This window comes from Chenopodium album, chromosome 7, assembly GCF_948465745.1.
Source record: "Chenopodium album chromosome 7, dcCheAlbu1.1, whole genome shotgun sequence".
Lineage (NCBI taxonomy): Eukaryota > Viridiplantae > Streptophyta > Magnoliopsida > Caryophyllales > Amaranthaceae > Chenopodium > Chenopodium album.
In genome coordinates this window covers 77,702,265-77,715,941 of record NC_137840.1, presented here as the reverse complement: position 1 = coordinate 77,715,941, position 13,677 = coordinate 77,702,265, and the positions used below count along the sequence as shown (strand labels likewise).

Below are 13,677 nucleotides of genomic sequence, written 5' to 3'. Positions count from 1 at the left end.
ATTAATCACTAGGGCGTTATATAAAATGATTAAGCAATCAAAATCCCAGAATTAAAAAATTAAAAGAAAACCCACCACAACAACAGCAAAAATCTCTTCACGAGGAGGAGGAGGTTGTCTTTTGGGCAGATACTTCTCAAGAATTGCTTCGTATTCAGGAGAACCAGGCTCAGGAGGTTGAAAATCTTCAGGCAAAATATCAGAAAGTTGAGGTTTTTGATTAGGGGGTCTTTTGAATTCTTCAAATTCATCCCTCATTTTTTCATATTCATCCTTCAATTCATCTGGGATTTCAGGCAATCTGCGCCTTTTGGCTGCAACAGTGAAAAGTGAGAGTCTTTGAGGAGAAAGAGAAAGGGGTGAAGCGAAGCTTGAAAAGGGTTTAGAAAGAGGAGCATTCAAAGAAAGTGGGTTTTGATTGGGTTTAAGAGTTGCGCATGAAAATGCCAAAGTTGCAGAGAATGCAGACGCCATTGTTGGTTCAACTCTATACTCTGTGAGAGAGAGAGAACTTCTATCTTTCGTCTTCCTTTCTTCTGGAATCGGGGGTTTATCACTCTATCCTATCCAGTTTGGCTCAAATGACAATTATAGCCCTTCGTGCAGTTTTTTTAGTTCAATTTGCGGATTTATTTAAGAAAATTTGTCCAAAACTACTACATCAGTTATATATTATTTACAACAATTTAATATAAAGCAGAGAGGGAAAATGTCTAATCGTTGCAAACAATATTTTTTTTTTGTTTGTTTGTTTGTTTTTTTTTTTACAATATCAAAAACTACTCTTTAAAACAATTCAAGATTAAAAACACTTCTAAAAATTGTTTAAATTTACAAAGTCATGACAAAAATACACTAATTACACTGATTTAAGCGTGTTTTTGGTATGAGTTCCTAACATTATAAAATTTTCAAAAGTGTTTTTACTACTAATATATGTTACTGGATCAAGGCCATACATCCAAAATCAATTATGTTTACAGTTTACGTATGTTATAAAGTATAGCAAATGCTACGTACAAGTGTACAACCAACATATTGATTCATACAATGGTTAGAACCACCATCTAATGTACGTAGTAAAAGGAATATGGGCAGATTACTATTGTATAGTCCGAAGACATCCAAAGTATAATTGCCACAATCTCAAGTCTTTTATAAGTAATCCGCGGATTAAGACTAAGACCAGTAGTGGTAGCTTCCAATTGTTGCATCAGTTTGTAAAGCTGATTCTGCAAGCAAAGAACTGGATCTAAGAAAATCCTTTTTTAAAATCGATATTGAAACAGCTATGCTTCTCTTTAAGCATAAAAACAAAGTTTGCAATGAATATAAGCAAATCATGACAATGTCACCATACAAACAGACAGCAATAGAAAGACAAGATGTATTTCTAGTCTATTTAGAGAATAGGAGCTTAAACTTTGTTGTAACACGTACTCCATTTCTAGGTGTCCATATTGGAAATTAGAGCCAATAATCCTCTAAGACCATGCTGGAAGTAAACTGCTGAATTAGAGGAGAGAGTCAGAGTGCAATGGATCCAAATTCTTGTAAAAAAAAAGCCATTAGTATCATAACGAACCTACTTCATTTCAATAACACTGAGCTATTTACAAAACAATATAGAATCCTGGTCCAATTCATTTTAATGGCTATTTTTAACATGCTGAAAATTAAAATATTTGATTAGCCAATTTGATCGGTTTATGAGTTCTGTTTTCTTGATCTTGGATCCATTTTCTTGGAATTTGATCTTGCTGTATACTCATTAACAAGCCTCAAAAAAGACGAGGTAGGATTTTGTAGCAAACTTGAAGGTCTGTCACATTCTTCAACTGTTCCCTGGCTTAGAACGATCACTTGATCACTACTGATGACAGAAGTAATCCGATGTTCAACTATAATTAACGTTGAATCTGAGAAGTGTTCCCTTAGGGTCTGCTGGATGTCATTATCTGTTGCAGTGTCCACGATCATCTAAGGTTTAAGTCGTCGTATATATTTACCTGATACCACAGAGAGACAGCAATAACTGGAATGAAAATCATGTAAACCTGCCATACAACCAGTGACATTACTCCAATAGCCCCTAAAAGACTGATAACAGAGAACGCGAAACCACCAACTCTATTTGGGACAGACATATCCACATCGCTTTGATCTGTAGACACCTGAAACAGGTAGCATTACATGATTAATCTTAATAAATGATTTCATAATATATCACTTTAAATAAAACTAAGGTAAATCATCACTATGTATCATCCATCGAACCATTTTTATGTAAGGATAAATGAAGCAAGGTTTGAATGAGACTACGATAAAATAAAAAAAAATAAAATAAAATAAAATAAAAAAAGAAGCCAATTTCTTTTACCAAACAAGAGGGGAACTGAGGCTAGATCAGATCATACCCTGCTTAAGATCCGTCCACTAGGGGTTGCATCAAAAAATGACATTGGAGCACGAAAAATCGAGGAATGCATCTTGTAGAAGAGCAAAGATGCTGTCTTGTACCCAACTATCAGAAGAAACCATGATCTCACCAGAATGGATAAGGAACTTCCAACCGACAAAGCAACATACACAGTCAGTAAAGTTTTCCCTTGTACAACATGTTTGGCATCGTATGAAACTGGAGTTGCCCAAGCTATCCAATAATTGCTTCAGATTTGAAGAAACTGAAAAAGAATCTGAGACACTAATATGAAGGGCACTAAACCTCCCCTGTATGCTGCTGTGATATACTTCCAATACAAGAGGATCTTAACTCTTCCTTTCTCTCTTTCTTCTTCTTGCACAAGTTGTCCTTTCGGCCTCATGTCTTCATCATCAGCTTCACCTTCATCATCATCAGTCTCCTCCTTCGATGCTTCTTCATCAGTCCTAGCTATGTTTGTTGAAGTTCCAATTGAATCAAATGAGGATAAGGCTTCTTCATGAGCTACCACAAGTTCCCTGAGATCAGTGCCTGAATTTAAAATATCCTCGTACTTACCAGCTTGCTGTATATTTCCTTCTTTCATGACCTTTAATAAGATAAAGCATTCATTAATTAGGACATCCATGAATTTGTTCATTCAATTTTCAAGAATTTAATCTTCAAAACTCACCAGAATCAGATCAGCTGCACGTAAGAACTCTACTTGGTGGGTGACATACATCACTGTTTTGGATTCTAAGAGCTCTAGAATGCAATCCTGTACCAAAGAAGGTGAAAAGAATTAAATATAACTTTATACTGCTACTTTGTTGTTTGCTGTTAACATATGAATAACTACAATTTCACTGCTAGTTTGATGTTATACTCTTATAATTACTTGTATGAAATAAAAATTCTAACCTTAAAGAGATGAGTTCCAGTGTGAGCATCAACTGCACTAAAAGGATCATCTAAAAGATAAATGTCAGCATCATGGTATACTGCTCGAGCAATTTGTATCCTTTGCTTCTGTCCACCACTCAAATTTATGCCTCGCTCACCAATGATTGTTTGATCTCCAAAGGGCAAGACCTCGAGATCTTTTCTCAAAGAGCATGCCTCTAGGACCCTGTTGTATTTCTCTACATGCATTTCCTTTCCAAACAAGATATTATCGGCTATACTTCCACTTTGTATCCAAGCGGTTTGAGGAACATAAGCAGTAGACCCCCCTAAGCTTAAGACACCAGAGACTTTTGGCACTTCTCCAAGTATGCACGAGAGCAAGGTTGATTTACCAGAACCAACTGTACCACAGATTGCTACCCTCATTCCTCGCTCAACTTTAATGTTGATATCCTTCAATGTAGGGCTTGGAGCTAAGTGATCCCAGGTAAAGTTTCCTTCTCTAATTTCAATGACTACCTGATCATTTATCCTAGATGCTGCAGGAAGCTTCATCACAGCATCTGGACTCAACTCATCAAGGGATAGGAATGAAGCAATTCTTGAAAGAGAAACTCTTGTTTGTGTTACAGAAGATATTAAGTGTGGCAGGTTTATGATGGCACTTTGAAGAATTTTGAATGTTGCAATAGCAGATAAGACCTTCCCAGATTCTAGAGGAACACCAATGAGCAAGCATGTGCTGAAAGTAACCAAAGACACGAATGTTGGGGCGATCCAGAATACACAAGCTGTTACTGCCAAACAAGTAGCAGTTTTCTTCAACCATTCATTCTCCACATCTCTTAAGCCAAGGATTTTGTTCAAGAATTTCATATCCCAAGCTTGAAGCTTCAGAATTTTCATGTTCCTTAGTATCTCAGCTGTAACCTGCATTCTTTTGTCTTTGGATTGCATTAAATTCTTATAATTCTTATCAAACAACTTTGACACAGGATAGTAAGCCAGCATCACCAACACGGTTGAAACAAATGCCGCGATTGAGGCAAGCCCAAGAGTTGCATACAAGATTGAAGGCTAATACAAGCTGCAGGACGATCACCCATGGATCGTGCACGTAGGCACCAAATTGCGCAACTCTTTCTGCATCAACCGACATGACATTGATCAGCTCACCCGTTGTACGACCTTCTTCCTTAGATGTGCAGGGGAGGGTCAAGGCCTTAGTATAGATGCTCTGAATAAGGGCAGCTCTTGTTTTGAGCGTAATTATCTCAACCCTAAAGTTTGAATGCTTCTCCGAGACACACGCCACAAGCTTTGCAACCACGAATGCAGAAATCAGAACATACCCGGTTCTAGCTGTTGACGACACCTTCACCCCATTTAGATGGCTAATGTTTCAACCAAATTAAGAACAAATGTCCACAATATATTAGCCCATGACATTATGATCATAGACTTAAAAAGCTGCATACTAGTAACCTTACCATTAGCATGCTCTAAAGACTTACTAAACATTACAAACAATTCACTAGCATTGTTATCAAGAGGAAGAGGAGGAACATCATCAAGGTCTAGACTAGTTTTATGATTACCCTTTGTTATTAAGGAGCCTACCCAATAAAAGGTGGCCTTGCTGAAGAATCCGGCTTTCGAATAAGGACTAATTATCCCCTGATGGCTGGTCTGACCATCTACTTCTGAAGTTAAAAGAGATTCCTGCAGTTCACCCTCATCACCCATTGCCTTCACAGAAGCAGAATTCCACCTGAAGAAGACGAAAACGGAGACCAAAAAGAAAACAATTCCTAACACAACATATAGGATATTCATATCAAAGTTCCATGTATTGAAATTATGGAAGTCCAACAAATTCATAGTTGATTTTTTTTTTTTTTTTTTCTACCAGTGTTTTAGATGTATCATTCGTTGCAGATTTGAAGATGAGAACTTTTGATTAAAAAAAAAAAAAAAGAAAAACATATGAAATTATAAAGGAAAGATTTTTTGGTGAAATATTATGAGGAATTAAATAAGGATGAATTTCCACTATGGCAATGAATTAAAACGATCATAGAATATGGACAATTGTAAGTAACAGATCATTATGCTAATTAATCTGGCCATTAACAGCCTTAAATTCACTATTGCTGAGATTTCTGACTTCCTAATTAAGTAGCAAAAATTAATACTAAATCTTAATTGAAATTAGTATAAATGATACTCCGTACCAAGTATAATTTCATCCAGATCCTAAGATATTATATACCGTATATGAAATAACCAAAAACTCTGTAAGCATGTATACCAGTTGCACGACTTAGTACATTTCAAACTAAAATTCTAACATTTTATGATTATCATTCTCTATTTTATCTTAAACATTGATAAATGCTTCGTGCATGTACAAGATGAAGTAATAAAATTTGAAGGTATTATAACATTTAATTATAAGTTGATAAGCGTCATAATTCATAACATACTACCTCCGTTACCTATTATTTGCAACGATTTGACATAAATAGAGAGAAAAATGTCTAATCGTTGCAGATAATATGTAACGGAGATAGTAATATAATTGAAACATGCATTCTGAATAAACGAACCTTTGAAACTGGCCCGAGTTTAAAAAAGCCCTAACAAGGACTACTCCGTCTTAGTACCAGAGACCATTGTATTTTAGTTTAGGCATTTCTACAAACACGTGGTGTGCTTAAACCTTTTTCTTTGATGGGTTAGGAACTTAGGATGTGGATTATTCCTTAAGAACTTTGATATGGACCGCATTCAAGTTACCAAGTGTAGTAATGAGGGAGCCTCCGTTCATCTTATTGATACACAATTTATGTCTATCTAATGGTATTTTGGTGACTATTGGCGTGGAAAATAACACAAAATGTAGATACGGGGTAAAAAAAAAAAAGCTCATGAGAAAATGGGAAACGCTCAAAGTTTGAGCAAAAATGTAGATGAATACTCCTTAATAAAGAAGTGAGCTCTGCATCATCAGCTTTAATTTTTTTATGTGTTTTTATTTTTATTTTCTCAGTAAGATACGGGGTGCCCCTCCTATCACAGGAGGGGTGGGGGTGAGGATCGAACCCCGGTCACACCAGGGGGGAGTGGAGGGGATTCTCCTTGATCCTCTATAAATTGTAGCCTGATGAAAACTCAGTAAATAACTTAAATATTATTCTTATACAAGTTAAACAAAGTTGTGTTCACTACTCTACACATTCATCTGAGGTAAATGGAAGTTTTCCCATATTCAAAATCTCAAAAAACTGGATTACATCAAATCCAATCTATGTAAAGCAACATATAAGTGAAGGTTCAACAGATCAGCAGCTTCATTATTGCCAGTCACTATCCTTCAGAGCTATACAGTACAGCAGACAAAACATTTAGCTAGAATCTGAAGCGGAGTCTTTTACTCCCAATGCCTCAGCCGGGTTTACTCCCAACGCCTCAGCAGGGTTTACTTTCAATGCCTCAGCAGGGGTTACTCCCAATGCCTCAGCCAGGTTGAAATTCAAATTTCCCCTCATGGTTCTTCCGCCGTCTCCTGAGTCACCTTTCTTCATCATCGCAGCAAACTCCCCAAAATCGATGCGGCCATCCTGTCAATTTTAAACAGTGATACTGTCAGCAGAGATCTTACACCAGGAAATTCATACATGCATTTGATAATGACATCCCTAAGATGTGGATGCGTCTGTCTGAGAGTACATGGGAGGTGATCAACAGATCAATGACTTATAAAGTCTTGATAGGGGAAATGTCGAGCTGTAGAAAGGAAGGGAAGGCCTTTTTGAGATATATGGAGGCGTAATTTGAACTATTCAAATCACCGAGGTTAAGTCTATGTTATTTACACTGCTTAAGCTAATTTCAAGGTATAAGGGACACAACTACAAGATACTAACGCAAAAGTTTCCATGCTACTCAATTCAGTTAGAAAGTGTAACGACATGGTAACTCAAACCATATCATCCATGAATTAGCAACAGTAGACATCTGACCATAATAATCAGTAAAAAGATATCAGTCACCAAAATCTCATACAATTTTAGCTAGAAGCAAGTGAATTTCTGATTCCCGTGATAACTTGCTTTGCAGTTTAAAGTTTTGAAATGACCAGGTCAATAATGTCAATTCTACTCCTTCACAACAATGATTTCCAGAAGAACTCAACTAATAAATAGGCCAAGTCAAGGGGTGGAAACTTTAAATAACAGCGTGAAGAAAATATAGAAAAACAATAGATGAAGCCATATTAACAGTTGATTGTTAGAGCTATCAGGATCTGTGAAACATACGGTGCTCTACATACAGAGCTGATGCGCCAGTTTCTCTGGATCAAAAAGAAGACTCGCAAAATTGCTTATATCTTCATCTCAATACATTCAATCTTAATGGTCAAACCTCACCAACATTGTCCATAAATTTCTCAACATTTACAGTTGCAATGTGTACATATTCCAAAATTTATATCGAGAAGTAACTTCATCCATTTTCATTCCACAGATTTATTGCAAGACAATGGTAATATTAAAAGATCAATGAAGAGAAAGCACAATTACAAAAGTCTAAAAGTGTCCAGCTATTAGTTTGAACCAGGAGTGCTTTTACCGTGTCAGTTTTTAGCAGAGCTACTATTTCTAGAGCGCCACAATTCACCAAGAGTTCATATATCTAAATAAAATTAAATAAAAAACAGAGAGACTACTACTGATCTCATATATCAGGAAAAAAAATGCTTGAAGACTGTATACGTGACTATCTATGTAAATGTCATAATACTACTACGTAGAAAATTTAACATTGGACAGGCAATCAAAAGACAGAAATTCTATGATCATTGGAAAGAAAAACAAAGGAGAGAGGAAAAAAAACTCACGTTATCCAGGTCTATTTCCTTGATTGTTTCATCCAGATGACCATCACCTAGACCAAACTCTTTGCAGGCTTGTTGAAGCTCGTCAATTGTTATGTAGCCACTACCATCTTTATCAAAATATTTAAAAGCTGCTATCAAGTTTTCCTCCCTCTCCATCTTGTTCACATGAAGGGTAGCAGCAAGGAACTCACCATAGTCAATGGTTCCGTTGTTATCGATATCAGCCTGACAATCAATCATAAGGTAAGAAATCAGAACACTAAAAAAGAGATTTCAATTCAAGCCTTAAAACATCAATTTTCCTTGGACATGTAGACTTACAGCATCCATAAGAGCTTTGATGTCCGACTCCATCATTTCCGAACCCACTTTCTTCAGCCCAACTTTCAATTCTTCAAATGTTATGGTTCCACTGTTATCTGTGTCAATCATCTTGAACAACTCTCTTAAACCACCAATTTCTTCTTCTGAAAGACTTTCTGCTATTACCTGCAGGAAGTTTTGGACATAAAGTTGACGCAATAAGTAATTACAGGGTGTAAAAAAAAAGTTTGCTCTTTGCCATGCAGGAATAGAACCACAAATTCACTTTTTGAAATCACATTGTTTCCCTAATTGCTCTTGGTATACACAATGTTTACAGGACAGGAGAGAATGTTATCAGATGAAGATATCACATTTGGAAATCAGAAAATATGTTCTGTTACTTGATTTCTCTCTTGATAACGTTAATTAACGTAGTGCAGTCAAATGCCTATTAATATCAAGAAATAACACTACAGAACATGTGGGACAATCTGATTCTTGTGAGAGATGGACAAACAAAAAGATAATCACCTCCATATTTAGCAAACACATGACTCTATAACTAAAAGTTATAATAACATACACGTAATGCCATCTTTTTAACTTTGTTCATAGCTGAAAAATGCTTCAAACGTGATAAAACAGCAGAGTCCAAAGGTTTATCAGGTGCAACAGTGTCATCAACAATCCATGGGTGACCTGCAGGCAAAAATACCAATTCAGGGCAGAAAATTAGGCGCAAAATTCTCAAGCAGTTAAGACATTATTTTGTCACCATTATTTTCAGAAATATGACTCACATAGAGCTTCATAAGCTGTTATTCGCCTCCTTGGATCCCTCTCAAGCATTTTACGAATCAGATCCTTTGCACTGTCTGAAATATTTGGCCATGGTTCAGACTCGAAGTCTAACTTCCCATGGAGAATCTGTCTGAAGATTCCAGACTCAGTTTCTGCAAAGGAGGTTAATAAACAATTAATTATGAGCTTCTTGGAGATGAAGAAATGACATACTATACCTCAAACTGTAAAGATGTTAACTAGAGAATTTACCAGCCCAAAATGGTGGAACTCCACTTAATAAAATGTAGAGAATGACACCAGCACTCCAAACATCTATTTCAGGTCCATAACGCTTGCACAATACCTCAGGTGCAACATAGTAGGGGCTCCCAACTACGTCGCTAAAATATTGTCCTGCAAATTTGAAAACAGGTGAAGGTTAAACCTGAGTATTGGTGGGATTGTCAACAACTCAACATGCTTAGGTTAGTAGGAATTTAACTTTAAGGACCACTAGCCACCTTTACAAACAAAAGACTTATTCCTTGTGCTACTTACAAAGAACTACATACAAAGAATTTGCATTTGGTATTTATTCATACAATTGAATAATGGTGTCACATTACAGCCTTAATCACTAACAAAAGGGAAGGGCATGACAATATAATATACAACTAGATTTTTTTTTGAAACCTAATATACAACTAGATTCTGTGCTATATATGATGACAATTTTGAGATACACATCATTGACACGCCTACAAGAAAGTACATTACTAGCACTCAGGTTCATTCATATATGCAACATTCAAAAAACAAACACTTATGTCAAAAAGTGAACATTACATCACAATTCATACCAAAGCAAAACAAAACCAAAATCATCATCATTCACCTCAAATTTACTAACAAAACAAGATCATAATTCAGACCCACAAATATCAATTACACAAATCATAAAATAAATACGAAAACGAAACCCGAAAATCAGAAGACTAACCAGGCTTATAAAAGACAGAAAGACCAAAATCAGTAGCCTTAAGCTTAGCATCTTCAGAAGGTGTATCAAAGAGGAAATTCTCAGGCTTAAGATCTCTATGCATAACACCAAGAGAATGACAAGCCTGAACAACCCCAACAATAGTTTTAATCAATTCAACAGCTTGTTTTTCACTATATTGACCTTTTGCAACAATCCTATCAAACAATTCACCACCTGCACATAATTCCATAACCAAATGCACAAAAACTGAATCTTCATAAGTCCCTTTAATTCTAACCACATTTGGGTGTTCTGACAAATGGTGCATTATCTGAATCTCTCTCCAAACATCTTCATAATCTTCCTTACATAAAAGTTTTCTTTTTGGAATTGATTTACAAGCGTAAAGATTTCCGCTTGATTTCTCTGTGCATGAATATGTTGTACCAAATTGACCTTGACCCAATTTCTTTCCGATCAAATAATGGTCCCTTAATCTTGGGGTTTGATACGGTAATACCGACGATGTCGGTTTCGTCGCCGATGTTGTAATCAGCTTTCTTACCGGCGCTCCCGGTGACCCACCACCACCACCACCACCACCACCACCATGCTTATTTTCCGACATTCTTTCCGATTTTCTCTCTCCTCAAAAGGGTGTCAAATCAAGCCAAGAAAACGTGAAATTTCTGGGTATTGTTTGTTTTTCTACCTTCTCAAATGGGTGTACGATCAATTCGTGAAATTCAAAGAATTTAGACAAGTCTTTTTCTGGGGTTAATTTCTTTGGGATCTGTGAAAAAAATAGAAACAGGGTATTCCTTAATTTTTCAATATAATGACGCTAAATTAAGGTATGAAAGAATCATGGATAGCATAGATCGATCATTCTTTCTCTCTCATAAAATTATAAAAATAAAAACTTTATTATAAAAATGGAATAAGGAAAGAATCAGTGGTGCATCTTTGATGACTGTGTAAGATCGTGGGTGATTGGTTGGAGACCACTAAATATCCAAATCATCGTGATTTCGTTAAATCGACGGTGGGAATAAACAGTCTTTTTCTTTGATTTACTGCAATTATTCCATAATTTTACTGTCAAATAATTTCATTTGGCAAGTTAAATCAAAATCCAAAAAAAAAAAAAATGGCAAGTTGCAGGTTAAACCACGAGGGAAATTGCAGTGAATTGGCTGATAATAATACATAAATTCCGACAATTTATACTGCTGCTATTTTGTCGTTGATTTAATACTGTGCTCTAGCTTTTGTACTCTTTGTTCAGTAATTACACAGATCTCTGTCGTTAATTAATTCTGTAATCATCTTTGTCTTTAATCAATACGGAGTACAGTAATGGTATTTAATTATCTTGTCTTAAAAACATGCTCTTGTGTAAATACGGCATAGAGTATATGCCATTAATTACAGTAATTAATTGTATCTTATGGGGTATAAAATCAAAAATTAAAATCTTGATTTCTCCACATTACATGGGTCATGTGGGTGGGTGTTTTTAAAAAATGGATAATAATTATAAAAAATTAGACTATTTTTTACCATATTAACAATCTAACTCATCCTTACAAATGAATGAACGAATGATTAGAAAGGAACAATCACTACACAAGTACACGTACAAGATGTGAGCCGATATAGAAGGGGAGGATGTGAGGGATTGTGATTAATTCGCCAATTAATTTCAAAACAATTGATTAATATCTATCATCTTTAATAATGTTTTGGATTGACCAATGGACTTGTCATTATTTTTAATGGTTTTGACGTCGGTGAGGCTTGCCATCAACATTATAGGTGCTTGATGCTTGATGCCAAGGAAGATAATGCTCTTTGTACATTCTAGTAACGACAATTGTGGCTCTTTATGCAACTCTAGTGAATAAATGAAACTACCAAAATACCCCCAACACAAACTCTCAAGCAGGTTCTCAAGAGTTGACCGAGGCTCAAATTCCAAGACACCTTAATTCGTGGACATGATAAGTGTAGACTCGACTTATATAGGAGAAATATAACATTAAATTGTAGTGTTTGTCAATATAAAGAAGTATAAGTGTGTAACATTTAAAAAATGGATTGAATACGAGTCCAAAGAACATTTTATGGTAATCTCTTGAAAAATCCCTCAATGATACCCTAAATATCTTAGCTTGTTGGTCACTGTAGGAGTATAGGCACAAAAATTTTAATTAAGGACCTATTCTTTTCAAAAATTTTCAATTAAGTTCAATTCACTTAATTTTTTTTTTTCTCTCATAAAATATTCAGAATAGGCCCTAAGTGCCATGTTGAATGTTATGTGAATCAAAGGTCAAATTATTAACTCATTAATTATTGACATTTAATTAAGGTAAATTAATTCAATTATACTCATTCATGATTTAAAAATTACAATTGTGCAAAATTTAGGAAGTCATTGTAAAATACCGAGTAGTCCATTAATTCAATTATACAACCAATATAATTAACTTTTTCAGCTCAATACAGTAAATAATCATGTTAATTGTCAAACAAGGTCAATAAGTCAACAAGTTCACAAGTGCAATAAGTTCACAGTATAAAATTGTAATCGTACTCCGTAAATCGGTAAATGTGTAAAATTTCTCTCTGCTTTCAGTTTCCTCGTCGGAAACCTATCTATTCCGATCAAAACCCTAACCCTAACCTCAGACGATGTTTCCGATTCCATCTGTTCGTCTAAACTCACACTCCGATTACGTAAATCATCGATTAAATCTTCAAATTGGGGAATTTTTTTGGTAATTGTAACATCCCATCACTTGTTAGATTAAAATTAGTTCTAATTGTGTTTGAGTTCGGTATATTAGGGTTTCATCGGAGCTGATTCTCTCTCCTCCAAATCGCTCAACTCCAGTCAACATTTTGGGAAACTTCTAATGTCAACACCACCCGAACCTCGCAATCAACTAATCTGGTAAATGTTACTGTAATTTTCTACTTGTGTTGTGGAATTATCGTCTGTTTTTTTGTTTATTATATGTGACTTGATTCATTGCACTGAATATGTATGTTAATTTTAATGTGATGTAAGTTTACAGAAAATTGAGTTAATTTTGATTGGTTTTAACTTTGTTAGAAGTTTGTATGGTTTTCAATATTCAAATTTGTTTTGTGATCTGATATTTTTCCTGAGTTGATGTTATGGGTTAAGGCTTTAACCGTCTAATGGTGTTTAGGCATTTAGGAATAGAAAGACATTTATGAATTGGTTGGATGACTTTGGAGAGGATTTTAGTTAGTATCTGTTTTGATGATTAGTATTAATATATGTATAATGTATTGCAAAATGCTGGTGTCAAGGTTAGGTTTGTTCTTATCGATAGTTAG

General features: G+C 35.3%; 2 protein-coding genes and 1 pseudogene across 2 annotated transcripts in view; all 3 read right to left on the bottom strand.

Moving 5' to 3' along the window:
* LOC145639768 (large ribosomal subunit protein bL21c-like) overlaps positions 1–13,677 on the bottom strand; it is a 108,351-nt gene that overhangs the window by 2,710 nt on the left and 91,964 nt on the right. The window contains exon 2 of the mRNA XM_081691092.1: positions 76–497. Coding sequence (XP_081547218.1) covers positions 76–474 — 399 coding nt within the window. The 5' untranslated portion in view covers positions 475–497. The remainder of the gene's footprint in view (positions 1–75; positions 498–13,677) is intronic.
* Positions 1,180–5,212, bottom strand: LOC145640724 (ABC transporter C family member 3-like; annotated as a pseudogene).
* LOC145639764 (calcium-dependent protein kinase 11-like) lies at positions 6,503–11,288 on the bottom strand. The gene is made up of 7 exons (XM_081691089.1): positions 10,324–11,288; positions 9,594–9,737; positions 9,341–9,493; positions 9,124–9,239; positions 8,556–8,723; positions 8,235–8,459; positions 6,503–6,954 (listed from the first exon to the last, which is right to left on the bottom strand). Exons 1-7 carry the CDS (start codon positions 10,931–10,933, stop codon positions 6,739–6,741), a joined length of 1,632 nt encoding a protein of 543 aa, XP_081547215.1. The 5' UTR covers positions 10,934–11,288; the 3' UTR covers positions 6,503–6,738.

What these genes read in the sequence shown, in the direction of transcription:
- LOC145639764 (XM_081691089.1), bottom strand. Translation starts at nt 10,933, where the DNA reads ATGTCGGAAAATAAGCATGGTGGTGGTGGTGGTGGTGGTGGTGGTGGG. An exon ending in TTCTGTCTTTTATAAGCCTG is followed by an intron (nt 9,738 to 10,323) that starts GTTAGTCTTCTG and finishes TCAAATTTGCAG; the next exon opens with GACAATATTTTAGCGACGTA. An exon ending in TTAAAAAGATGGCATTACGT is followed by an intron (nt 8,724 to 9,123) that starts GTATGTTATTAT and finishes AACTTCCTGCAG; the next exon opens with GTAATAGCAGAAAGTCTTTC.